This window comes from Myotis yumanensis, unplaced genomic scaffold (genome assembly GCF_028538775.1).
Source record: "Myotis yumanensis isolate MYYU_CA2020_CCGP unplaced genomic scaffold, mMyoYum1.0.hap1 SCAF_13, whole genome shotgun sequence".
Classification (NCBI taxonomy): domain Eukaryota; kingdom Metazoa; phylum Chordata; class Mammalia; order Chiroptera; family Vespertilionidae; genus Myotis; species Myotis yumanensis.
The window spans coordinates 44,104,612-44,132,085 of NW_027223764.1; the positions used below are offsets into that span (position 1 = coordinate 44,104,612).

General features: G+C 44.3%; 1 protein-coding gene and 1 pseudogene across 2 annotated transcripts in view; one reads left to right on the forward strand and one right to left on the reverse strand.

The window, feature by feature from the left end:
- The window catches only part of ANXA7 (annexin A7), a 36,124-nt gene extending 9,500 nt beyond the window's left edge, over positions 1 to 26,624 (reverse strand). The window contains exons 1-12 of one of the 2 annotated variants that reach the window (XM_070432970.1): positions 26,557 to 26,624; positions 17,503 to 17,557; positions 15,528 to 15,732; positions 14,385 to 14,483; positions 13,762 to 13,826; positions 12,997 to 13,062; positions 8,034 to 8,136; positions 7,730 to 7,824; positions 5,196 to 5,309; positions 4,772 to 4,942; positions 1,968 to 2,138; positions 1,814 to 1,889 (exon numbers count right to left, since the gene is read on the reverse strand). In XM_070432970.1, coding sequence (XP_070289071.1) covers positions 1,814 to 1,889; positions 1,968 to 2,138; positions 4,772 to 4,942; positions 5,196 to 5,309; positions 7,730 to 7,824; positions 8,034 to 8,136; positions 12,997 to 13,062; positions 13,762 to 13,826; positions 14,385 to 14,483; positions 15,528 to 15,732; positions 17,503 to 17,556 — 1,219 coding nt within the window. In that variant the 5' untranslated portion in view covers position 17,557; positions 26,557 to 26,624. The remainder of the gene's footprint in view (positions 1 to 1,813; positions 1,890 to 1,967; positions 2,139 to 4,771; positions 4,943 to 5,195; positions 5,310 to 7,729; positions 7,825 to 8,033; positions 8,137 to 12,996; positions 13,063 to 13,761; positions 13,827 to 14,384; positions 14,484 to 15,527; positions 15,733 to 17,502; positions 17,558 to 26,556) is intronic. The other variant, XM_070432971.1, reaches the window with a different exon arrangement.
- On the forward strand, positions 18,002 to 18,910 carry LOC139022201 (uracil-DNA glycosylase pseudogene; annotated as a pseudogene).
- Positions 26,625 to 27,474: the final 850 nt, after the last annotated feature.

Here is a 27,474-nt window from a genome sequence, read left to right on the forward strand (position 1 = left end):
CATATTTGCCAACGTCATATCGGATAAGGGCTTAATCTCCAAAATTTATAGGGAACTCATACAACTTAACAAAAAGAAGATAAACAATCCAATCAAAAAATGGGCAAAGGATCTAAATAGACACCTTTCAAAAGAGGACATTCAGAAAGCCAAGAGACATATGAAAACATGCTCAAAGTCACTAATCATCCGAGAGATGCAAATCAAAACAACAATGAGGTACCATCTCACACCTGTCAGAATGGCCATCATCAACAAATCAACAAACGACAAGTGCTGGAGAGGATGTGGAGAAAAAGGAACACTTGTGCACTGCTGGTGGGAATGCAGACTGGTGCAGCCACTATGGAAGGCAGTATGGAGGTTCCTCAAAAAATTGGAAATGGAACTCCCATTTGACCCTGTGATCCCACTACTAGGAATATATCCCAAGAAACCAGAAACACCTATCAGAAAGGATATATGCACCCAGATGTTCATAGCAGCACAATTCACCATAGCTAAGATCTGGAAACAGCCTAAGTGCCCATCAGTAGATGAATGGATTAGAAAACTGTGGTACATCTACACGATGGAATACTATGCTGCTGTTAAAAAGAAGGAACTCCTACCATTTGCAACATCATGGATGGAACTGGAGAGCATTATGCTAAGTGAAACAAGCCAGTCAATGAAGGAAAAATACCACATGATCTCACTCATTCATGGATAATAAAGACCATTACAAACTTTTGAACAATAATAGATACAGAGGCAGAGCTGCCTCAAACTGATTGTCAAACTGCAGTGGGAAGGCCAGAGAGAGTTGGGGGGCAGGAGGGAGGGGAGTAAGAGATCAACCGAAGGACTTGTATGCATGCATATAAGCATAACTAATGGACATAAGACACTGGGGGGTAAGGGAGGGTAGTGGTTTGTCAAGGGCGGGGGGGGGGGGGGAAAGGATACTTATGTAATACCCTTTGTAATACTTTAAGAGGAAAATAAAAAAAAAAAAAAAAAAAAAAAAATAATTTAGCTACAATACTACAGTATTATTTGTAAGACACTCAATTGCTAATACCAATGTGTTACTAATACTCTCTTTAGTCCTATATTCTCCATGAGAATAATAGTTCCAGTTCATTAGGCTGAATATCAGGACACCAGAGATTTGGTATTTAATTCCCAAAAGGAAAAGAGTCTCCTTGGGCTGAGTACTTGAGAAGTGGTTTTTTGTTTGTTTGTGTGTTTTTTTGGGGGGGGGGCTCAAAAATGATGCTTTGTGTAGTGGCACTCATAGTTGCATAGTGCTTTCCCAGTCGCCTTAATGGAAATGTTACAATCTATCATATATATCTATATATAAACATGTATTTTTAAAAATTTTTATTGACTGATTTTTAGAGAGAGAAAGGAAGGGAAAGGTGAGGGGGAGGAGGAGGAAAAGGGAGAGAGAAAGGAAGAGGAAGGGATGGAGAGAGAGAGAGCTGTTCCCTTATTGATGCCTTCATTGGCTGATTCTTCTATGTGCCCTGGCCGGGGACTGAACTCACAACCTTGACTCATCAGGACGACGCTCTAACCAACTGAGCTATTTGGCCAGGGCTACCAGATATTCTTGCATAGTTCTCAAGAAGGGCATACAGAATAAACATCAAATAATTCTGAAACAACCCCAATTGATCCTGCCATCAACCATTCACAGACTGGCTCAGCATTTGCTTAAGCAGATTCCTGGGAGGCTATATTATCATTACTTAATAGGAACAAAAAACACTCAAAAGCTCACTCATTTATAAGCAAAATAAAGGAAAACACAAAAGTATCTTACAGATGGCCTTCAAACCACTTTCAACGCTTCCGGAAAACTCGCGGGCAACACTGCTTAACAAATCTCGATTAGACACCTGCAGACAAAACGTATCGGGTTAAAATATTTCCACTCCTTAAAACTGAAGCCAGGTCTGCAAAATAAAGGCTCATACCCTGGAATAAGCCTCCATGGTGGCTCTCAGCTGAGGAAAGCTTCTTGTGGCAAGAATCATGTTAAAGCAAGATTCGTCCGTCCCCAGCTTCCCCTCGCCAGCCTGATAGAGACGCTGAGCATCTTCCTGAGCCATCTGGTGGTTAACATTCTGGTTCTCATCACGGTTTCCCTGCAAAAGAAGGCAGAAATTGGAAGGAAGTGATACAAATTCTATTAAAAATGTTCTTTCCAATCTTGTCATTTATTAAAGATTAATGCCTAACCCTGGCTGGTGGCTCAGTTAGTTGGAGCGTCATCCTGTACACCAAAAGGTGGAGGGTTCAATTCCTAGTCAGGGCACATTCCCTGGTTGGGGTATGAGCCCCGATTCGGGGTGTGTGTGGGAAGCAGCTGATCAATATTTATTTCTCACATTAATGTTTCTCTCTCAAATCAATTTTTAAAAGTTTTAAATAGCCCTAGCCGGTTTGGCTTAGTGGATAGAGCGTCAGCCTGCAGACTGAAGGGTCCCAGGTTCGAATCTGATCAAGGGCATGTACCTTGGTTGCGGGCACATCCCTAGTGGGGAATGTGCAGGAGGCAGCTGATCGATGTTTCTCTCTCATCGATGTTTCTAACTCTCTATCCCTCTCCCTTCCTCTCTGTAAAAAATCAATGAAATATATTAAAAAAAAAAAAAGTTTTAAATAAAAAGATTAATGCATTGAGTTTGTCATGCATAGTTTTCAGTTCCAAAGGAACTACACTAGTGTAACTAGTACTTTATTGCACTGCCGATTTTGAATTTTAGAGTATGTGATCATGATTTAATGAGATTATGTTAAAATGAGAAATTTTCAGGGCTTTGAGATCTAAATTAAACCAGAAAAGGTTTCCATAAAAAACCATATACACATACATATGATTTATACACATATACACACACACACCACACAAACATACACAAATCTCTACTCGGAGATATAAACTACCACTTAAATGAAGACGTTATTATTCTCCTCAGCAAGGATTTAAGATCAATATGCATTACACTTAACTCCACTCTGTATTCATTAATGCAACCTAAAGGGAGGGAGCCCATATTCTGTGCCAGCCCATATTCTCCAGAGAAACAAACCGATGGGATGTGCCACGTGGTAGGAACAAGGTCTCTGCCTCAAGGAATTTAAGTTAAGGGAGGGAACATGTAATATGGAGGCTTCATCAACTTCCTTTCCTTTCCAAGTGTAATCTTAATGCGTAAGTATTTATTACGAATGTATAAATAAAAATGATGCATGAACTTTTTAGAAGAAGGTATCAATAATTCAAGTTCTGCTAGATTGTGCCGATTTGTGTACCAAACTCTCCCGTAGGGTAGGAGGGAGGGAAGGAGAGGGAGGGAGGGCGGGAGGAAGGAAGCTGTGAGCCTGAGCAAGGGTAAAGCTTAGATGAGCAGTTGGTTTCACTCCAAAACAGAAATACAAGGGAAAGGCTGTCCTCTAGAGTCTCGGTGTCTGAGGAACGACATGAGAGGGCTCCCTGAGGTGAGACACTGTCTTCCGAAGAACCCTGGGCACAGGGACATGTAGGAGCATATATTCCAAGTGGACAACTGACTACAGCACAGGAGGTGCTCAGGGAAACTCCTCCCTTCTGCCTTTAGACCAGGGGTGGGCAAACTTTTTGACTCGAGGGCCACAATGGGTTCTTAAACTGGACCGGAGGGCCGGAACAAAAGCATGGATGGAGTGTTTGTGTGAACTAATATAAATTCAAAGTAAACATCATTACATAAAAGGGTACGGTCTTTTTCTTTTTTTTTAGTTTTATTCATTTCAAGCGGGCCGGATCCAGCCCGCGGGCCGTAGTTTGCCCACGGCTGCTCTAGACTCAAACACACGCACGGTTTCCTAGGAAGCCGTCCCTCTGCTTACGCCCTGGAAGAGGTCCCTTTGCTTTACACACTGGCAGGGCCTGGAACCCTGCAGAGACGCTCCACACCTCATATAAAGTCTTCACCATTTTTCAGTGTTAAATCCGTTCCTGTGTGTTTTCTTCTCGTTCTTGCTAAATGCCAACCTCCTCCCCTGCTCCGTTCCTCTGTTGTAGGTAAATTCCGTTTCCTCTCATCCGCCTGTGTTCTTTTCTCACTTCCACACCCACTCACTCTGGCTCACTGCTTTTCCTGCAACTACCTCCCTTGCTCTGAAGAGCCTCTTTACTTCTAGACCCCTCAGGGCTGTCCGACCGTGTGCACTGGCAGGAGAGCCAGTAACTGCTGATACTGAATCAGTATGCTAGTCTTCTGCACCATCTTGCTCAAATAAACCCTCACTGTCTCGTTCTAAGCGTGTTTATAATGTCATTCCAAATACCCTACGTGGAGAATTTCCTGTCCCCTCTCCAGCACATCTGGGGAATCAGAATAAGGAAGGTGCCAATCACAATAGTTCTGTGAATCCTGAAGCACTTTTCTGCATTTCTGGCTCTCCCCCCCCAGTTCTTGCCCTACAGCACTTCCATGGCACTCCTGCGTATCCGTAGTTAACGGTAGAACTTAATGGGCTAAGCTCAAAAGTACAGATTCATCCCATCCCCAGACACAAATTGATTTCTGGTTCCTTTCAAAAGCCAGAGCTACAGAAATAAATCTCAATAGTGACTACAGAGAAATTTGTATCCTGGGTTCTGTGTTGTCCCTCTTAAAGGCGGCAGGATCCCAAGGGGGCTCAATATTCAAAGGCATGCAGGATGCTCACTGGCAACAGGCAGCCAAGAATGCTCCCTCCACCCTCACACAAACGTCCACACTGCACTCACCTGGCACATGGATACAAGCAAGCGTTCAAAATGCCCTGATGTATCTGATCGGATGTCCTTCTCAAGGTCTCGCCCAAACTCCGACTGATAACATCGGACGATTTCTTGAATTTCCCGATTAGTTCTTGTGCATAAAATTTCAATCAATACACGTTCCTGAGTTCCTGCTCCCTATGTGAGATAATGAAAGGAAGAATTACACAAAAGAAAAACAAAACCTCCGTAAGTTATTAAATCTTACTGTTCCATCAAATATTTCTCTGGCCTCCAGACCTAAAAAGCTCTATATAGTCAGAGATAGGAAAGAATGTATGATTTAGTTGTCACTATGAATACAGAGCTGCCACAATTTGGGGGGGGGGGGGGGGGGGGGGGCGGCGGGGATAAATTAGATAAAACATTCAAAGTAAATGACATATCGTACCTTCATTGCATTCCGTAAACTCCAGGCATCATAGTATGTGCTTGGCATGAACAGGGCAAGGATCAGTTCTTCCATATTCCCACTTAACTCTGACTTGAGATCTTTGATTAAATCCTGTTTAATTACAAGTATAAACTAAGTATATGTGCTCTCCAAATTTTGTTATTTACATTTTTTAAAGAAAAATACAGAAGCCAAAACCGGTTTGGCTCAGTGGATAGAGCGTCGGCCTGCGGACTGAAAGGTCCCAGGTTCGATTCCGGTCAAGGGCATGTACCTGGGTTGCGGGCATATCCCCAGTAGGAGATGTGCAGGAGGCAGCTGATCGATGTTTCTCTCTCATCGATGTTTCTAACTCTCTATCTCTCTCCCTTCCTCTCTGTAAAAAATCAATAAAATATATTTAAAAAAAAAAAAAAAAAAGAAAAATACAGAAAATGGAATTGAATTGTTTTATGAAAACCTAAATTTCAAATCTGAATATTATACAATAATAAATAAGTAAATACATACATTTAAAGTTTGTTATACTCAAGTAGATGTATTTTATTCATTCTATCAATAAAAACTTAAATTCTTACTCTAGTTCCATCACTATATCAGGTACAAAAACAAGAAATACATGAAACAAAGAACAATTCAAATGAACAAAATGATGAACAGATATTTATTAGTATAAGAAATTGTTCTTCAATAATAGATACAGAGGCAGAGCTGCCTCAGACTGATTGTCAAACTGCAGTGGGAAGACCAGGGAGGGTTGGTGGGCAGGAGGGAGGGGGTAAAAGATCAACCGAAGGACTTGTATGCATGCATATAAGCATAACCAATGGACATAAGACACTGGGGGGGTAAGGGAGGGCAGGGGATTGTCAAGGGCGGCGGGGAAAAAAAAGGACACATATGTAATACCCTTTGTAATACTTTTAGCAAAAAATAAAAATTAAAAAAAAAAAAAAGAAATTGTTCTTGTTCTATGAGGAAGTAGAAATCCTCATCATGGTGTTCTTATTTGAAAAAAAAGATAAACATCTAAAAAGAGATACTAGTATAAGGCAGCCGATACTCCAGCACCGGATGAGTAGGTAGAACAGAAATAAATAACAGAAAAAGTTAAAGTGAGCTACAGGATGCAAAGAAAGCTTTTAGTCCAGACCTTGAAGAGGACATAAAAATTAGCAGGCAAAGAGGAAGAAGAAAGGTATTTCAGGCAAGAAGGAAAAACAAACATGGAATAAAAAAAATGGTTTCCGCCTTGGCTTTGCATTAAAATCATCTGTGAAATTTTTCTTAATAACAAACAAATAAAAATTGATGTTGAGGAAAATACTCAGAGATTCTGCATGTGGTATTTTTTTGTTGTTGTTGTTTTAAACTTTTATCAGAGTTATTTGAGCCAAACTGACGACATGCCAGGGAGCAAGGTCTCAAATGCTCCTCTGCACGTGTTTTTAAGTTCTAAAGGAGATTATGATGATGAGCTAAAGCTGAGAATCACTAATTCAGGGGCAAGAATGACCAAAGCGAGTTCAGTGGGACAATAAGACAACCAATTTTGTTAGAGGGGAACATTTTCACAGGTGAGTAAAGCGAAGTTATAACTATATGCTTGGAATATTACCTTGAAGACTAAGCTAGAGAATGCTGAATTTGATTCTGCGTGCTGCAGGAGCCACTGGAAACGTGTATGCAGGAAAGTGGCACTGACGTGGCAACAACAGGCAGTATGGACTATGATGACAAAAGAGGCTACAGAAGAGAACATTGAGCAATGAGGGAAACTGCACAGAGTAGCTAACTGAAGCCAAATCCTGGAGTTGTTTGCCGTGCAGAAAAAGGAAAACAGGTCTTCTAGGCCAAGAGAACAACGTATACTAAGCACAGAAGTATACGAGGTCATGGTGTGTGCAGAGAATGGCAAGAAGTTCCATGCAATCGTAAATAGACGATATGTGTAGAGCAGGGGTCCTCAAACTTTTTACACAGGGGGCCAGTTCACTGTCCCTCAGACCGTTGGAGGGCTGGACTATAGTTTAAAAAAAAAACTATGAACAAATTCCTATGCACACTGCACATATCTTATTCTGAAGTAAAAAAACAAAACGGGAACAAATACAATATTTGCATTTGCATGTGGCCCGAGGGCCGTAGTTTGAGGACCCCTGGTGTAGAGGGAGGGAAAGGAGTGGAAGATGATGCCAAGGACCAAGAATAAGCAGGGGCTCTGTAAGAAGCCCGTGAATCCCACTCTACGGAGAGGATGGAGAACCACGCTACTGATGATGACTGTGGGCATAATCTACTTTCTACGGGACATCTGCCACACACCAGACCTAGTGTGAGGTGTGATAACATGGCCAAGGACTACTCTAGAGTTAGAAAGCCTTTTAAGAGAAAAAAACGAATATACTACTCCTGGGGCCTCTGGAACGGAGCTGTTTTGTTCATCAGTAATAGTAAGACAATAGTATGCAACCTGACATGGACGCAGGGTCTACAGGTCACTGTTCACGCTCACTTAAGAAAAAAATTACCTTCCCATACATGGTCTTGAAAGCTGCTTTAATTTTTTGCCTTTGATCATTGGACCGGGTGGACACGACATCCACAATTGCCTGTTCGTCTGTCCCTGAAAGAACCAAACATGTTTAAGTAAGAATAAGTGCACTGGATGTTCCTTGAGGAAATCGCTTAAATGTGTATAAGGTAACTGGTGCCAGATTAAACAGAGGAATGTGCCCACGGGCTGACACACAGACTTGGTTTATGATAGAAAGCTTATTTTTACTTGAATCACTTAAACTTATTATAAGTAAGACAAAAATCCATTTTCCTTACCAAAACCCTTCATTGCTTTACGAAGAATTTCTGCATCTCTCATAGGATCGAAGTTGGCAGCTGGTCGAATTGTTCCTTGAGTTCCCTGAGTCATGGCGGCAGGCTGAGAACAAGAGACATAACATCCAAGTCCGTTACTGGGCAATTATTTCACAAGATGTACATATACTAAATCATCATGCTGTGCACCTAAAACTAATACGGTTATATGTCAATTACATCTCAATAAAACTGGGGGGGAAAGGATACGAAAAAAATGTTCACCTTCTTTAATTAAAAAAAAAAAAATACAAAACAAAAATAAAAATAAAAATCGAGGAACATTTGAAATCTTGCTCCCTGGCATATGTCCTCAGTTTGACTCAAATAAACTCAGAAAAATTAAAAAATAAAAAATAAAAATCCAAGTCAGGATTTTCTGTTAGAAAGACAACAACTCAAGACTTCCCAGTCAAAACTCTTAGGCAAAGAGGCCAGTGTTTGCGTTTCAGGCCAAGGGTATGAGCAATGGTTTCAGAGCTCACACTGGAACAGGCAGGAAAGACTTATCTCCCTCCTGCCAATAGACGGTCAGGTACCAAACTTTCGGGAGACTAGTAAAGCTGGCAAAATTAGTGACAATCTTCCTGTGCCTTGCATCCCACTTGGAATTCCTTGGGATACAGGATATGTTTAGAGGCAAGGAGAGGAGTGGAAGATGATGCGAAGGATCGAGAGTAAGCAGGGGCTATATAATGTGTCCTTCAATCCCACAGTAAGGAAAAGATTGAGAACCATCAAATTGTACTTGGAATTCCTTCTTGGTAAAATAGGAAGAGAAAAAGAGATGATCGCTGGATAGTGTGAGATGAGTAGCAGTGTTTGATTTAAAGACAAGAATATAATAATGGCTTTAGTAAAATAGAACATGAGTAGCCCAATGAGGTTTTGAATAAGCAATATAATTTGGTTAATATCTCTTAAGTTCCTCTAAGAGCCCTGATCATTAGACATGAAATAAAACATCGTATATTAAGAAAAGCACAAAAGGCAGCAGCTTCCTCTAGCCTGCCCGCTCTCTCTCTCTCTCTCTCTCTCTAGAGTGTACTTTTTTTTTTTCTTTTGGTTTAGTGCTTAGGCTAGAAGTTTATTATCCGAGAGTATACTTTCGCTTTTTGCTTTAATAAACCTTGCCACTATTAAACTCCTAAAAAAGGCACAAATGAAAGTGATGATTAGAGATCCCAGGAGGTACAATATTCTTCATAGATTTTATAAGGAAATAAACCAGAAAGCAAAGTAGATACTATATTTTTAAAATAGAAATCTATGAAGAAAATTTTAAAAATTACCAGATGACAATACCACAGTAATAATTGTTTCAGGCAAGAACCATCAATGGATGTTAAAATTAGTGGGTAAAAGTTTGATCAAAATCAATTATTACCAGTAAAAGAGTAAGTCAACAATAAGTGCCTACTGGTAGGATACAGTGGGAACACAACATCATTTCTGTGGTATTCTTGCCCAAATGGCATAACCTGAATTTAATCATGAGGAAATATCAGATAAACCCAAATTAAGGACTATGACACAAAATAACTAGTACTCTTTGAAAGTGTCAAGGTCATGAACAACAAAAACTAAAGACTGTTTCATATTAAAGGAAATTTAAAAGACATGACAATAAATGCAGTATTTCATCCTGGATTTGACTCTGAACCAGAAGAGGGCATTGCAGGGGCAATGAGTGAAATGGTTGGATAATAGTATGATATCAATGTAATTTCTTGATTCTGATCATTGTATTATTTTTCTGTGAGAAATTAACATTTGGAGAATCTGAGTCTAAAGGGTTTACAGGAATTCTAGGTATATTTTTTGCAATTTTTTTAAGTGTAAAATTACTTCAAAATTAAAAGTAAAAAAAATTAAAAGTACAAAACTATGAAACAATTCAATAGTTTTCCTTTTTTAAAAATATTTTTTTACTGATTTCAGAGAGGAAGGTAGAGGGAGAGAGAGATAGAAACATCAAACCTGGGACCCTTCAGTCCAGAGGCTGTCACTCTATCTACTGAGGGCATCAATAGTTTTCTTACAATATTCACATCAGAGCTTAAGAATAGAATGGCTTGGCTGGCGTGGCTCAGTGGTTGAACATCGACCTATGAACCAGGAGGTCCCAGTTCGATTCCCAGTCAGGACACATGCCTGGGATTCGGGTTCAATCCCCAAGTGGGAGGCATGCAGGAGGCAGCTAGTCAATGATTCTCTCTCATCACTGATGTTTCTATCTCTCTCTCCCTCTCTGAAATCAATAAAAAATATATTTTTTTAAAAAAGAAGAATGGAATGAAACAAGATGATATCCTACCACATTTTTTAAATTCAATTTTAATAATATACTTTATTTAACCCAATAAGTTGTTTAATAAATTTTGTTTATTAAATAATTTTGTTTATTCTCTAAAATATCATTTAAACATGCAACTGACATAATTTCAAATACAAAATGATTCCATTGCTCTTTAGGTAAGAGAAGCTGTGTTTATTAGACTCATACCCATCAAATACAGTAATGTGCCAGCACCTGTGGGGGCAAAGTCAATGGGATGAAGGGGACCAAGCCATCAGTCAACAAACATTTGCGGTCAATAATTCCTCCCACTCATTCACACTCTTACAGCAACATTTTCTCCTACCAATTAGCTTTACCAACCAATCCTTCACTGGTTTCTAAGCCAGGAATGTTAGTTAAGTAGAAAATTAACAAGAACTGTTTGTATAGTGGTTTTAGGAAAAAACTAAAATTATTTTACTTGTTGAGAATATCCAAGTATAAATTTTTTTTCAACATACTGCCTTTACATGAGTCTTTAATGCATCAGGAAACTAAGGAAATTTCCTGTGATGTAATCACTGTCACTAACATCCTAAGTAGGGAAGAAGCCTTTGTTTATAATATACTGGACTAGATAGTGAAACTAATCCTCGTCAATTACTGTTTAATTATTCTCATATTCCGTCATCTCATTCTTTCTTAAAAAAAAAAAAAAACACAACAAAAACTATTCCACTTTGCATCTCTAGGAAAAACTGGTTTTGTTTATTCTTTGTTGAAAGTCTAATTTGAAGTGAATCTTCATCAAGAATACTCTCATCCTTTAGGCATTATACTAAGTTCAAAGAAATCAGGGTCCATGCTGTTGAGGTTAAAACTCTAAGGGGAGATTTCTCAGCACAGCAAAGTCTACACTATCTGCCACCCAAAGTTCCAACCTTTGATACCCATTTGATTTCAATCTCCTTGCTGAAAAACTACCATACACTTACTACTGGGTTCATCAAAAGAGGTTACCTGACCCAACTGCCCAAATAAGATGGGAACTTTCTTTACATCTACACACACACACACACACACACACACACACACACACACACCCCTCTACCGGAAGATTCTCAGTGGCAGGGAAGTCACCCCTCACAAGGTAACCTATTCCACTCCCAGCTAAAAGCTCTTCCAAAACATACCACTCTGTTAATTCCATCTATTAGTTTTAGCTCTACCTTAAGATGGTAATTGTTACACAAAGTAAGTTGCATGTGTATGTTTTACTTTTAGTGCTTTATGTTTAAAAATCTTTTCTATTTCAGTCATAAAATGACGTCTCTAAAATTATATGCATACTTCAACTAAAATTTAAAAATTCTCATACGAATTATCAAAATACCTAAAGACTTATCATATGACTCACAACTGCAACAATGAAAAAAGGACTGAAAACAACCCACTACGTGCTTTGGAGGAATGTCATTTGCTCTATCAGCAAAGCAGCACTGTGTGACGGGAGAACCACTGGTCTGAGAGTCAGAACAGCGAGGATCTGGTCTCAGCTTTGTCTTTCACTAGCTGTGTGGTGTGGCCCTGGACAAGTTTCTTAATCCATCTGGAGCTAAAATTCCTCAAATCAGGAAAGTAAGCCAGAAAATGGCTAAGGTATTTTTCTTCTAATACTGTAATCAATCCCTCTCCCACCTAAGCCTTAAAAAGGCTTGAAAATGCTAATCTTTATGAAAAGGCAGGATAAAAATAAATAAGCAAATTGCCTTGGCCAGGTGGCTCAGTTGGTTGGAGCGTCATCCTATACACCAAAGGTGGGGGATTTGATTCCCAGTCAGGCACGTACCCAGGCTAGGGGTTCCATCTCAGGTCGGGGCACATACAAGAGGCAGCCTATCGAAGTTTCCCCCGCCCCGCCTCTCCTCCCTAGCTCCTTCCCCCCCCTCCCCCTCCACCTCCCTCTCCTTCTTTCTCTCTCTAAAATCAATAAACAGCCCTAGCCGGTTTGGCTCAGTGGATACAGTATTCTCGGCCTGCAGACCAAAGGATCCCGGATTCGATTCCAGTTAAGGGCACATACCTTGGTTGCAGGATCCTCCCCAACCCAGGCCCTGGTTGAGGTGCGTGCAGGAGGCAACCAACCCATGCGTTTCTCTCTCTCTTTCCCTCTCTCTTCCACTCTCCCTAAAATATCAATGGAAAAATACCCTTGGGTGAGGATTAACAAAAAAATAAAAAACAAAATAAAATCAATGAACACATCCTTTGTCAAGAATAAATAAATAAAAGAAAGCATAAAAGCACACTGCTTATGTTCCTGGTAACTTGCAAAAGATATAAAGAATTAACATTGCAATTAAAGAATAAAAATGTTAAAACAAGGAGCTATACAGAGATGAGACAGAGATGAGGCAAAGATTTGACGTACAGGAAACTTTCTGGGGCTACTGAGAAATCAATTCAACAATTAATTGGTTACCACGTTTAAAGTGCTGCCAAGCACTACAGGGGCATAAAGGTAAACCAGAATACAGTTGAGCCCCAGGAAGTGGTGAGAGACAAATACACAAGAAATCAGAAACAAATGAAGGCATATGTAGGGAAACTAGAAATTAGTGAACATCAGAAAACCTTACTCACTTCACTGCTATTATCCAAAGAAACAGGAGAGAAAACAGGATAGGAAGGAAAGGATTCGGTAGTGATCTGAAAGAAGAGTGGAGAGTTATAAAGGTAAAAATGGAAGACAAAACCACACTATATGAAACAGTGCCAGAAACACCAGTCACCCAAGTTGATGTTTATAACTGCCAGTGGAGGAAGAGAAAAAAGAACTAAAACCCATGCTAAGAGCCCAAGCGAATCTCTATGAAAAAATTATAAGTATTAGCACCTGTGAGAAGGGACCTAGGTTTGTCTTATCCAAGTCATCAGGCTACTACTCACAGGAGATAAACCAAAGAGAGCACGGAGTCTATCAGAAGCAAAGTTTAAAGTCTTAGGTGACGTTATAGAACAGCGACTTTCAACCTTTTTCATCTCGTGGCACACACAAACTGATTACTAAAATTCTGCAGCACACCAAAACACATACTATCTTTTTTGCTGATCTGACCAAAAAAAAAAGGTATAATTTTTATTCATTCACACTGGGTGGCTATGGTTGTGTTGGCTGTTGTCGTTTTTTTTATTTGACATCTAAGGGAAAAGAGGTCAGTGTCCCTGACTAAAGAGTCTGATACTGCATGTTTTAAAAATTCTTGTGGCTCCTGCCCCGGTTGAAAGTCGCTGTTATGGACCATCTCATCCGCTTCCTGGAAACCTCTAATGTGGCCAAGGAGTGGTGCTCTTCTTTGGCATTAGTCAGTTACCCCGACGAAACTTAAAAGGCAGGAGCAACAATACCTGAGAAGAGTAAGGAGCTTGTCCTCCAGGATACTGAGAAGGCATCTGTCCTCCGGGATAGCCACCTGCACGTTGAAAAACAGGTTTCATATGGCTTAATTTTTCAAAACAGCATTGGTTATTATGAATTATGTAAATATTTAAGAACATTCACATGGTATTCACTAGGATAATTTTTTAGTATAACTTACTAAATCTAAAACAAACTGGGTCATAAGAGCCTTTTAAAATATTCCATGTCCTACATCATATCCTAACAAATACACTTTTCTTTACAACACTTGAGTCAGATTAAATTCTGATTCCATCTGGAGAGGATGTGAGGACACAGTTCCGGGGGTGGTTTCATCTGTGGTACAGGAGTGAGCAGAGAAGTTCCACAAGGTTTTGCTTTTTTGGCTTCGGGACATTCTTTTTTTAATTGAAAAAGTGGGTCTTATTTCAATCTTACTAATTATATTTTTCCACCAAATTAATACATTTCATGAAACCAGGTACTTAAATTTATTTACAAAGGTACTTAACATAAATGTTTGTTGACAAACAGAAACTAATCTCTCTCAGTGGCAACTGAACAATTCACACTGGCATGCTGTTGCTGTCGCTGCACAGCAGGTACGTACCAGGCAGGGGGCTCTGTGCCGGGACGCCTCCAAAAGGCTGTGTGTAGCCAGGAAAGCCTGCTCCACCTGGTGGGGCGCCAAACCCTTGGCCTGGAGGAACTAGAGAAAAGAATCAACTCTAGCGACAGTTCTCATGACTAAAGAGAAAACTTTAGAAAAATATCTACTATTAACAGTGAAAAAAAAAGATGCTATTAATGCTTCTGGTCCCTTTCGGTCTAAATTCAATTTCTCACCAACTCCTTCCCCATTAAAAAATAAACTCAAAATTTTACTTCATTCATTTGCCTTAGTAAATTACCGTATAAAAATGCTAAGTTACGCCCTGACCAGTTTGGCTCAGTGGATAGAGCGTCGGCCTGTGGACTCAAGGGTCCCGGGTTCAATTCCGTTCAGGGGCATGTACCTGGGTTGCGGGCACATCCCCAGTGGGGAGTGTGCAGGAGGCAGCTGATCGATGTTTCTCTCTCATCAGTGTTTCCAACTCTCTATCCCTCTCCCTTCCTCTCTGTAAAAAATCAATAAAATATATATTTTTTAAAATGCTAAGTTACTTTCTTCCCCTCTGGACAAAGCTATTCTAAAGGTCAGAATCATGCTAACTGAAATGCCTTAATCTGCCCTGGCTGGTGTGGCTCCGTTGATTGAAGCATCATCCCATGCACCGAAAGGTGGCTGGTTTGATGCCCGGTCAGGGCACATACCTAGGTTGTGGGTTCGATCCCATCCCCGGAAAGGGCACAACAGGAGGCAACAGATCGATGTTTCTCTTATACATCAATGTCTCTCTCTCTCCCCTCCTCTAAAATCAGTAAAAACATATCCTCCAGTGAGGATTAGGGGGAAAAAAAGCCTTAATAACTTCTAAGATTATAAATAATCAAACTGTTATATATTGGTCTTTTATTACCATGAGATTTCTTCCAATTTCTTTCCTAATTTTTGAGCTTGCTCCCAGTTGCTAGGCCCCCTGAGAACGTTTACCTTCTATGCTGCCAGCTGTGTCCTTGCTGTCTAAGGCAGAAAGTAGGCCAAGAGCTATTCTGACCTCAGACAAAACAAGCAGGAATGAAGAGGAGAAAGAGGAGAAGGAAAAAGTGCTGTAGCAACCAAACCACCCCGATGCCTCGACCCATCACTCACCTCCTGGGTAGGAGGGGGCCCCTCCTGGCTGTGGGGCGCCAGGGTAGGCCCCGGGGGCTGGATAGCCCCCGGGAGCAGGGTAGCCTCCAGCTCCGGGGTAGCCACTGCCTGGCGCTGCTGGGTAGGCACCTCCTCCCATGGGAGGAAAGCCACTAGGATAAGGATACTGCCCGGGAGGGGGAAAGGATGATTCCTGACCCGCCGGCTGCAAAACCAGAAAATACGTTCAAATGAATGTGACCACAGAGAAATACGACCCACCTGAAAAAGGGAACAAGCAGCTGTAACTGTTAAGGTCTAGCTTGTCCTTTTACATATTAAAAGCCCCATTAGAAGTCTTGGTATCTTATGCTAGTTTATGAATATCCTATATTTTTCAGGACACTTGTCTCTCAGAACTCAGTTAAATTTCATTCTACCGTTGTCGGGGCGTCTGTTTCTCTATTTGGGAGTAAGAACCAGGTTCTTTCCAAACCCTCAGGAACAAGTCACAAAGCTCATTAGTTCCTTCAATTTCCTAGCACCTAGAAATATGAGAAAGATCCACCTCTCCACCCTAAAGTAAGAAATTCCTCATTCGCCTGCAACACACCTGGACCTGCTACACAACAGAAAAATAAAGGTGACCTGAGTCACACGTGGGTTCAGAACAGACAACGTCTAAGTGAGGCAGAGACTGTCGGTGTTCACTAAACCTCCTCCCCTGGCCACAAAGCTAGGCTACATTTCCCAGACCTCCCTGCAGTTCAGTAGGACCATATGACTGAATACCAGTGAATGAATGCAGGCAGTAATATACACCACTTCCAGCCTGGCCCCTAAAAACCTACTCTCTTTCCTCCTCTCTCTTTTCCTTCATCTGCAGCTGAAGCAGAGGGTCCAAGTGGAGGACTCCAAGGTGCTAGGGTGACAGAGCCAATACTTGAAGGAGCCTGGGAACCTGAAGACCACCTGGAACAAAGCCTTCTCCCCGCCCCCTCACCCCCACGGACTTCCAGGAGCCTGAAGGAAGAAATGTCCAGTCACTGGGGTGGCTGAGTTGTCTGTTTCAGCAATTACCCTACACTGACGAAAATGACTGCCAGAGCCCAGTGTCGTACAGAGGCATCTGGAAACATAGACGTAACTCTCACCTCTCCTGTGATAAATCCAGCTATATATTCACTTTACATAAGGATACACACGTTATCATTAATCTGTAGGCCCCTCTTTCTACTCTCTGTCAGACAAGCCCTGCATTCTTATGAGCATAAAACTGAAATGCATGATTCTCACTTAGGCCTCAGCTGTAAGTTTAGTCCTCATAGGATAGACATCAACCAGGCAGAACTTGACAGCACATTGATAACATGTACTCCAAACACTAGTCTCAGGACTACAAATCAAGGACCCTCTAATCCACTGCAATCTGTTATCTCTGAGTCAAGACCTTCCTAGTTATTTTAAACCTTCTAACACAAAGGTTAAAAAACAGTGACTCAAAAAAACAACAACAAACCAAACGGTGACTCATGGGATGAATTTAGCTCACACACATTTGATTGACTCATACAGCATTTAACATTTAAAGAAAGTAATTCCTCTGTAGAGAGCCAAGTGTGAAAGGCCACCACATTGGGGGGAAGGCGGGGGGGAGGGGGGGGGGGTGGAGCCAAATGGAAATTTAAAAAAAAATTATTTTCCCAATTTTTTAAATTGGGGCAATTTCAACAAAATCTAGATTGCTTGTTTTACCTGAAGAAATGCAGGGCCTGGCATCACCTGGCCTGCCTTCCCTAATGGCCATATCAGACTGAGGCCGAGAGCTGCTGGCTTTCCACAGGGGATGCAGGTGCTCTGTTCCCCCACAGCACCCACCTGCACTCGGATTGATGAGCCCTGCTCTGGCCTATCTGTCAGCTCGGTCAAGGGCTAGTCCTACACAGCACCTGCTCCAGGGTATAAGCTATCTTAGTATTTAAGGGGCAATACTTACAGGATATCCAGGGAAAGGCGGGTAGCCGGTGGGGGGATAGCCTGGATAGGACATTCTGTAACAATAAAAAAAGTCCTCTGTAATTTCTTATACAAGTTACGGCCTTTGTATATACTGTCATAGGATCTTATTTAAAAATACACCTTCTTTCAAGAGTCTGGCTGGCATTCAAATGTGGGTATTGGGGTTGGTAAAAGCAAAGCTGATAACATGTTTCTTCATCTCATCGTTGGTACCAATGGAGCCAGGATAGCAGAGCAAGCGTTCCAACACCATTCTCCCCATACAATTCTTGTCGTACCTCAATACTACCGGTACTTCTATTTATGAACTATTTTCTTTTAAGCCAATTAAGTTTTCACTTAAAACTACTTTTAAAGTTGCCTTACATTACTTCCATACATGGAAAACGTGAAATAGTCTTCTTGCCACAAGGAGGTCACATGCCCCCGCCCAGCCCACCCCCTCGGTGGGAGCCGGTGCGCGCGGCTGGGCGCCAATGGCGGGCGCCTCCGCCTCCCCCCGCCTCGCGGGGACCTCGCGGGGACCGGGCAGCTTCGGGGTGATCGGCCAGAAGCCGCTCTCCTCCTCCTCCCCGAACCCCGCCAGGAAGCCACGTGCCCGCAGCCCCGAGCCGGCCGACCCAGAGCGGGACGCAGCGGGGAGCCCCGCCGAGAAGGCCCGGGCGGAGCAGGAGGGACCCGGCACGCCCACGCGGACCTGGGACCTGCAGAGCCCCCAGCAGTCGGTCCGCATCCGGATCGCGGCTCGCAACCTGCCGGTGGGTTTCGGTGTGAGTTGGAAGCAGCACCTCGCGGCGGGTTCGGGAGCCGTGTTTTATGAAGCTAATGGGATTTGTGCAGAAGAAAGAAGACATCACGCTGTGTATCCACCCACGGCGTCTTCACATGCACCCGAATGTGCTGCACAGGAGTCGTGCAGGGGTCACCCTGGGCCGGGATCCACGTCCTGGGCCCCACCAAGCTCAGGGCTGCTCCTCCTCCGCCCGGCGCGGAGGACATTCAGGAAGCCCGTCCACAGACATGGATGGTGCTGTGCATCCTGGCCGTGGACAGGGACCTGGGCGGGCCAGCAAGGTGTTCTAACAACGCTGTCCTCGCGGTGCGGCCATCAGGCCAGGTCTCCTACGGAGCAGGGCTGGGCGCAGCTCCCCGAGGCGGGTGTGTCCTGGCTAAATCAGAACTCGAGTGGCCTCGTCTCCATGCTCCGGGGCTCTCGTGGGCAGAAGGGCAGTGCCATCCACAGGAAGCAGCACCACATCCTGCAGACCGCCCACCCCTGCCCGCTGTCCGTGTTCAGAGGGTTCTCTGGGGGCAGACATTTCTCTCAAACCAACGAGCTGCTGCCAAATCCTGGCAAGGAGCCCATCAACGGGAAGGATCTGTGACCCTGAAAAGGGGGGTGGAGGGGTCCCCCCCGGGCAGTTTCTAGAAGCTGCTGTTGAAGTATTTGTCTGTGACAAAGCTGAACTGAGAAAATAATTGCCCTGGTGATCCTTATGCACGACGCACACCGGGGAGAACGTTTCGGTAAAGGGGCCATGCGCCAGGCTGCCCAGGAGGCCAGGCTGCCCAGGAGGCCAGGCTGCCCAGGAGCGGCAGCGTTATCCGTCAGAGACTCTGCCCTGTGCCCACGTGTCTGTCTCAGGAATTTGGCTTTGGCTTAGGAGACACATCAAAGTTTTGGGAAAGGAGAGGAGGTCACATTCCCTTCTGGACTCTCCTCCCCTGTTTCCTTTATGGTTGAAGATGGGGAGATAAGCACCTTTTTAGTACTCAGTCAGCTGCTGCTCGCCTTTACCTGTAGGTTCAACGTTAGGTTGGTTATAAGTTATAAGGTGTCGGGTGTTTTTATATAAAGGACCCCGTGGCACATGGGCCAGGTCTACTGCCCTTTGATCCTTTAGAGCCCCCAGGCCTCTCCTGGAAGGAAATGGGATTTTTGTTGGCCGGTTCCCAGGAATTAGGGGTCAGTTTCCTGATCGTAGCAGAGGAGAAAATTCCTCAAGAACAATCCCTGCTGTGAGCCTTCGGATTGGCCGAGGCCAGGAGAGAAGTGGGCCAGGCCTTGTTTACATTGTTCTCCGGGTGTTTCTAGGAATAAGCAGTGGAAGTTGAACCGGAGGAGAAAGGGTTTTGTCTTGTTTTGTTTTTTTAAGAAGGGAAATGGTTTTCTCCCATGTGTATCTTGAACTGAGAGAAAAGGCAGCATAGTGCTAAATGCTGTTTTTTTTTCTGGACTGAAATCACTTTGGGATACCATTTTCTGCAACACTGGGGAATTTCACTCTTTTAAAAAATACTTATATGCTCGGCCGACGAGGCTCAGTGGTTGAGGGTCGACCTAAGAACCAGGAGGTCACAGTTCAATTTCTATGTGGATGTTTTGTATTTTTTTAATCCTTTGTTTAAGAGACCATCTTTATTAGGACTTAACCTCCATCCTAGGTCCTGTTAGAGATGTTGTTAGCTGGGCTCAAAGTTAAACCTGCAAGAGTTTGGTAATAAAAGGTTGTTGAAGTTTAAAAAAAAAAAGAGAAGGTAACATTGAGATGAAAATATAAATATTAAAATACTTCCCACATGCCACAGAAATCCTCTTATGTAGTGATATAACCATATTCTGGGAAACAATGTTATAATGGCTAAGAGTTAACATATAGTCATAGATACCTGGATTAAACCCTGCCTTTATTTTTATAAACTTCATATTTTGGAAAATTTCAAACTTATTAAAAAATAAAAGTAATATATAAGAAACCCCAGAGCCCTGGCCAGTTTTGCTCAGTGGATAGAGCATCGGCCTACAGACTGAAGGGTCCCAGGTTCGAGTCCCGGTCAGGGCATATGTCCGGACTGCAGGCTCCATCCCCAGTAGGGGACATGTGGGAGGCAGCCGATCAATGATTCTCTCTCATCATTGATGTTTCTATCTCTCTCTCCCTCTCCCTTCCTCTCTGAAATCAATAAAAATATTTTCTTTTTTTTTAAATGAGGATAGTGTATGGAGCCTCTGGGACAACTTTAAGCATACCAATGTTCACAACATGTAGTGCTGGAAGGAAAAGAGAGCGAGCCCGACTGGTGTGGCTCAGTGGTTGAGTGTCAGCCTGTGAACCAGGAGGTCACTGTTCAATCCTGTCAGGGCACATGCGGGCTTAATCCCACATGGCGGGGGAGGGGGGCATTCGAGAGGCAGCCTATCAATGGTTCTCTCTCATCATTAATGTTTCTGTCTCTCTCCTTCTTCCTCTCTGAAATCAATTTTTTAAAAAAGAAATTGAAAACCTATTTGAAAAAATGACAGAAAACTTCCCTAACTTGGTGGAGGAAGTACACATACTAGTACAAGTCCAGGAAGTGCGCCCTAACCAGTTTGGCTCAGTGGCTAGAGCGTCAGCCTGTGGACTGAAGGGTCCCGGGTTCGATTCCGGTCAAGGGCATGTACCTTGGTTGCAGGCACATCCCCAGTGGGGGGTGTGCAGGAGGCAGCTGGTCGATGTTTCTAACTCTCTATCCCTCTCCCTGCCTCTTTGTAAAAAATCAATAAAATATATTTTTTTTTTAAAAAAAAGGTTGACCTTGTCAGTGAAGATAAAAAAAGATAGAAGCTAGTTAGGAGGTTTTTGTGTGCAAGTAAATACTCATTCCCCACCAGATCACTCTTAATATCCCATATCTGTCAATAGTACCACTACTTAAGTTACCAATTACTCCAATATAGTAAGTAACCCAATACTATTTTTCTCTTCTTCTTTGAAATGCCTCTCCTATTCTTTCAGTCATTTCTATTCTCACGGCCATTTCCTTAGACCAGGTTTCTATTGCTTGATGCCTATTTTACTAAAATTACTTCATTTATTTCCTTGTTTATACTCTCACACTCCCAGTTTTCCTGGGCACCATCACTAGGTGAACTTTCCTAAAATGCTGCTCTTTCCGCGTATTACTTTTCAGGTCAAAACTCCTCAATGACTACTGCCAGAGTATCGAATGAAATTCATTAGCCTGACAGTCAGATCTCCTTACTACTGGTTCCAATTTATCTATTCAATTTATCTTTACCAACACCTAACTCCCAGTGCGAAATCTCTACCAGCTGAACCATTCTCAGCATGTCTCTGCGTAAACCACTGTTATCTTCAGCTGACCTGGCCTCAAGCCTAAGCTCACTCACCTCCTCACTCATCCAGCTCAAATCTTCTCTCCCTTCTTTGAACAATGTACTAGATAAAACAGTACTTCTTTAACTTTAGTATATATGTGAGTCCCTTTGGGAATCCTGTTAAAATGCAGATTCTGATTCAGTAGTTTTGAGATGGAGCCTGAGATTCTTCATTTATAACTAAGCTTCCAGATGCTGCTGCTGCTGGTCTGTGAGTCATATTTTGGTACTAGAAGATTGACATTTCCAGATCTACCACCTAATTTGCTAATTTTTTCAATATGTGTTTTGGCTCTTCTCCCCCAATATGGCTGTAAAGGATTTGTATTATTTTTATATAAAGACCCCAAACAAATCCAAATCAAAATTTATAAAAACCCACTATGTAATATGCACTGTCCTAGGTGCTGATAAAGATGGGGAGAAGGTATCATGCCTTTTGAGTATACAATATAGGAAAATGAGGTAATAAATTTGTTATTAGGAGGAATCGAAGATGGCGGCATAGGTAAACACCGGAGACTGCCGCCGTAAACAACCACTTTAAAAATACAACTAAAAGTCGGAACGGACATCAACCAGAACCACAGGAAGGCTGGCTGAGGAGAGACTCTTCAACTAGAAGCAAAAACAACAGCATTCTGAAGCACAGAGGAGGCGCAGTGTGGAAAATTTAAAGGTACGGTGGTGCGGAGGTGCGCGCGCAAAGCGGGCTGGTGGCTGAGGGCGCGGTTGTCGTTTTCACTCAGGAGTGAGTCTCAGACTCTGGGCTACAGATCCGGGCGAGTCTCTAGGGACCCAGACTCAAACGGGAGAAGCGGGACTGTCTGGCTACGGCCCCTCCGAGGTTTGCAGTGGTTGCTGGGACAGGACTGAGAGCGGCCATAGCTGCTCCCTCCCCCCGCCCTGTTGAGCCTGCCCCGCCCAAACCCTGCGCACAGCCATTTGCCGATCGCCTCAGGCAAGGGCTGGACTAGCGCCTCCCCAGAAGACAGACGCTTTCCAAACAGCTGATTCCTACAGCCAGTCGGCCTGTGGTCAAATCCCTCTAGTGTTAACTACAACAATTAAGGCTTGGCTAGAACAAGACTGCGCACAGAGACCACAAGGGGGTGCACCAAGAAAGCATAAAAGATGCGGAGACAAAAAAACATGACAGAAATGGAGGATATGGAGCTAAGAATCGCAATTTTGAGGGCTTGCCATAAATTTGTGCAGAGCCTCACGAAAACTAATGAGACCCTCGATGCTATGATAAAGAAATTAGAAAGTAAGCATACACGGACTGAAATAAAGAATATTATACCTAATAGCAGACCAGAGGAGCACAAGAACCAAACCAAAGATTCGACAAAAAACACCCAATTGGAAAAGCAAAATGAAAAAAGAATCCGAAAGTGTGAAGATAGTGTAAGGAGCCTCTGGGACAGCTTTAAGCGGACTAATATCAGAATTATTGGAGTGCCAGAAGATGAGAGACAGCAAGATATTGAAAACCTATTTCAAGAAATAATGGCAGAAAACTTCCCCCATCTGGAGAAAGAAATGGACTTACAGGTCCAAGAAGCGCAGAGAACCCCAAACAAAAGGAATCCAAAGAGGACCACACCAAGACACATCATCATTAAAATGCCAAGAGCAAAAGACAAAGAGAAAATCTTAAAAGCAGCAAGAGAAAGAGGCTCAATTACCTACAAGGGAGTACCCATACGACTGTCAGCTGATTTCTCAACAGAAACTTTGCAGGCCAGAAGGGAATGGCAAGAAATATTCAAAGTGCTGAATACCAAGAACCTACAACCAAGATTACTTTATCCAGCAAAGCTATCATTCAGAATTGAAGGTCAGATAAAGAGCTTCACAGATAAGGAAGAGCTAAAGGAGTTCATCACCGCCAAACCAGTATTATATGAAATGCTGAAAGGTATCCTTTAAGAAGAGGAAGAAGAAGAAAAAGGTAAAGATACAAATTATGAACAACAAACATGCATCTATCAACAAATGAATCTAAGAATCAAGTGAATAAATAACCTGATGTACAGAATGAACTGGTGATTATAATAGAATCAGGGACATAGAAAGGGAATAGACTGACTATTCTTGGGGGGAAAAGGGGTGTGGGAGATGCGGGAAGTGACTGGACTAAAATCATGCACCTATGGATGAACACAGTGGGTGGGGAGTGAGGGTGGAGGGTGGGGTGGGAGCTGGAAGGAGGGGAGTTATGGGGGGAAAATAGAGGAACAAATGTAATAATCTGAACAATAAAGATTTAAAAAAAAAAAAATTTGTTATTATAGTGTCTCTTATGACATAAGCACAGGATAGAAGCTGAAAACTTGCTAAATTTAGAATAAATGGACATATACTGAGTCAAATTTATCCTATATAATCAAAGTCTAATATGCTAAGTGTCCGGTCATCTGTTCAACCAAAGCATAATATGCTAATGATATGCTAAGGATGCTCAACTGCTCACCATGACGTGCACTGACCACCAGGGGGAGCACCGCTCAGCCAGACTGCTGTGGGGAGCGGGCCTAAGCCAGCAGTCGGACATCCCCCAAGGGCTCCCGGACTATGAGAGGGCACAGGCTGGGCTGAGGGACGCCCCCAAGTGCATGAATTTTGTGCACCAGGCCTCTAGTAAGTTAATAAAAAAGACAGTAAGATATTAAGAAAACTGATTCAGTTCTAAAATAGTTATTTGATATACAAAGGCCTGGATGTAAAAACAGGAACAAACTAAAATGTTTTTGGCTCTCTTCTTCTCTAAGCCTGGGTGGTATAAGGAGCAAAGGGACAACAACATCTAACAACAGTCAGACAGACCATTTGAAAATAAGTTATGAAACACATACATAACATTTTTAAGGCAACAAGTAGTTACCATACCAAAGACTACAAAAAACAATTAAATTTCTGAATCCCAGGAATTGTTCCAGTGACAAAGTCCTATTTCTGCATTTCTTTAATCTTACCTTTAAAGGGCTAGAGGAATTATGTCAACAGGAGTTTAAAAACAATGAAAATAAAGACTATCTGCACATGAGAAAACTTAATGCAATTTTTAAGAAAGTGAATCTGGTTACATTTTGAAAAATGTAATTACTTAAAGAACTAGAACACAATTCCATCTCCAGAGATGTATCTTATAGAAAGATTTGCACAAATACAACACATATATGTACAATACTATTAATTACAGCACTATCTGTAATAGAAAAAAGTTAAAAACAATCTAAAAGTCCATCAGTAAGGGACAGGTGAAATAGATTATGGACACCCATACAATGAAGTGTTATGCAGCTACTGAAAATGAGCAGCTTTTTTCTTATATATTAAATTATCTCTAAGTCCTATTAAGGGGGAGTTGAAAACAACATAGGTCATTTGCAAACAAATGTGGAAAAAAAATACATTTACTTCCTTGAACATGTAGATAGAGAATACCCCGAGAGTCCCCTCAAGGAAGTAGAAAACCAGTGGCTGCCTCCAGGAAGGAGAGCTAGGACATAATGTACCTTTAACTCTTTTGGAATTGGGCAAGTATCACCTATTCAAAAGGTACATTTCAAAAGCTTGTGTAAAAAAAGCTTACACAAACCCCAGGTGACTCAAGAAATTACTCAACTTTGCCCAAAGCATAGTAAGGCCATCCTGGTGAAGCAGAGCTTTTCTTTTTAAACGTTCTCCCTGGGCAACTGCATTTAAAAGACTAGAAAATCATTCTTGGTTCTCCAAAACCATCTCCACCCAGTGAGTCAGCAGCGAAAAGGGGTGGGCCTCACTATGGGAGTGTCCGATGGCCTGAAGCCCAGGAGCCCAAGAGGCAGCTGCTGGAAGTTTAGGAAACAAATAGGAAAAGGAGGAGTGGATGACACGATAATGGCCAAGAGCAGATACAATTTCCAAAACCTGCCTCTCGGAAGGGCCATTTCCATCAGTCAGCAAGGGCCACGGGGTACCGGGCAGCAGGCACAGCTGGCTTCTGCGTGGACAGGCAGGCAGCCACCGTGGAGAGAAAAGCGGCTTCCACTTGCCGCGGCCAGAAGGACCCTGCCCCGCGCCTGCCCCGTCTCCAGCCGGCGGCACTCGTGACACTCGGCACACGTAGCCGGGACCGATCGCTTTATCAGACCAGCTCCCTCTCGGCCGGCAGAGCCCGGGAGCTCACAGGCAGTGGGCTGACTTCTCTCCACCCGCCACGCGCGGCGGACGCGGCCATTTCCCCTGCGCGCAGCGCTCGCGGGGACAGGCTGGTGCGCACAGCACGCGCGGGCGGCGCCGCTCCGGGCGCGGGATCGGGTGGGAACGCGCCTTCCCCCAAGTTTGCAGCAACTGCCCGCCGGGGCCGGCGCACGCGCTGCGTCCAGCGTTCACTCGGTGAGCACAGCGCGCATTTCCCGAGTTTCCCCAAATCTGCTGTGTCACCGGGAAGTCCCGTCCCCAGGCCGGCTCGGCTCTGCGCGCTGCCCGCCGCCCCTCCCAGCCGCCCCGAGGCCCCCGCCCGCGCCGCGCTCGGCCGCAGCCCCGCACCTGCGGGCCACCTGCCCGCGCGCGCCCCGCTCCCCCGGCCTCCGCACGGCGAGCGGCCCCGAGAACCGGCGAGCGGGGCTTCCCGTTCCCGCCCGCGGGGCGGCCGCCGCGCCTACCCCACCCCAAGGCGCCCCCGCCGGGCACGGGGTCCGGAGACGCGCACCCCGAGTCGCCCGCCACCCGGGAGGCCCGCGGGCCCTTGCACCGCCCCGGGTGTGGGGACCCGCGCGGGGCCCCATCTCCCCGACGGCCCGGCGCGGGGCCCCGAGCGGCCGGGGCGAGGGGACGAGGGGGCGAGGGGTGGCCGGGGTAGGGGGCACCGCTCCTCACCTGACACCGGGAGCAGCGTCACAGCCCAGCCCAGTCGGCGGCAAGATGGAGCCGGGGGCGGGCCGCGGAGGGCGGGGCGCGGGGGCCGCCGCGCGGGCCCGTTAGCAGCGCCGCCGCCGCAGGGAACGCCCCTGGGCGGGGCCCCGCCGGGGGTGGCCGGACCCCAGCCCCTGACTCTCCCGGCCCCGCCCGCCCGCCGCTCCACCTGCGGGAGGAGACGTTCCCTCCGATGGGCCAACCAGTTCCACCGCGTTTCTCCACCCGGACCGCGCCCGGTCCCGCTGGGCTCCGGCAGGTCGCGGGGGAAGTTTCCGTGGCTTTGAGGGGTCCCCGAGCCCCTGCAGTGTGGGGGGCGGGCAAGGGCTGAGACTGGAGGCCTGGCGCGGCCGCTCTGCCTGGGTAAGCCGCCTCCCGTGTATCTTCAGGGACTAGGACCGTGTGGTTATTTGCCCTCTGAGAAATGAGTGTTTCTAGAGTGGGAACGCCCCAAACCGGAAGGGGGGCGTTGGGGGTTGCTAGGCTCCCCTTATGCTAGATGGAGCCCTGTCCTCTGACACACACACACACACACACACGTGTGTGTGTGCAGGAAACGGGGCACATGCTAACCTGGCAGCTCAGGGAAGGCCTGCCTGGCCGCCTTGCAAACTCAAGAGACCTAAAGGGACCACAAGGGATGGTCTGAAGTTAAAACGTTAGGTTAGCTGGTTTTGCTCAGTGGTTAGAGCATCCGCCAACGGACTGAAGGGACCCGGTTTTGATTGAGGCAAAGGACACGTGCCCTGGTTGCGGGCTTGGTCCCCAGTGGGGGAGAGGGGGCAGGAGGCAGCCGATCAATGATTCTCTCCATCATTGATGTTTCTCTCTCCCTCTCCCTTCCTCTCTGAAATCAATTTTTAAAAATTTTTTTAACTTTAA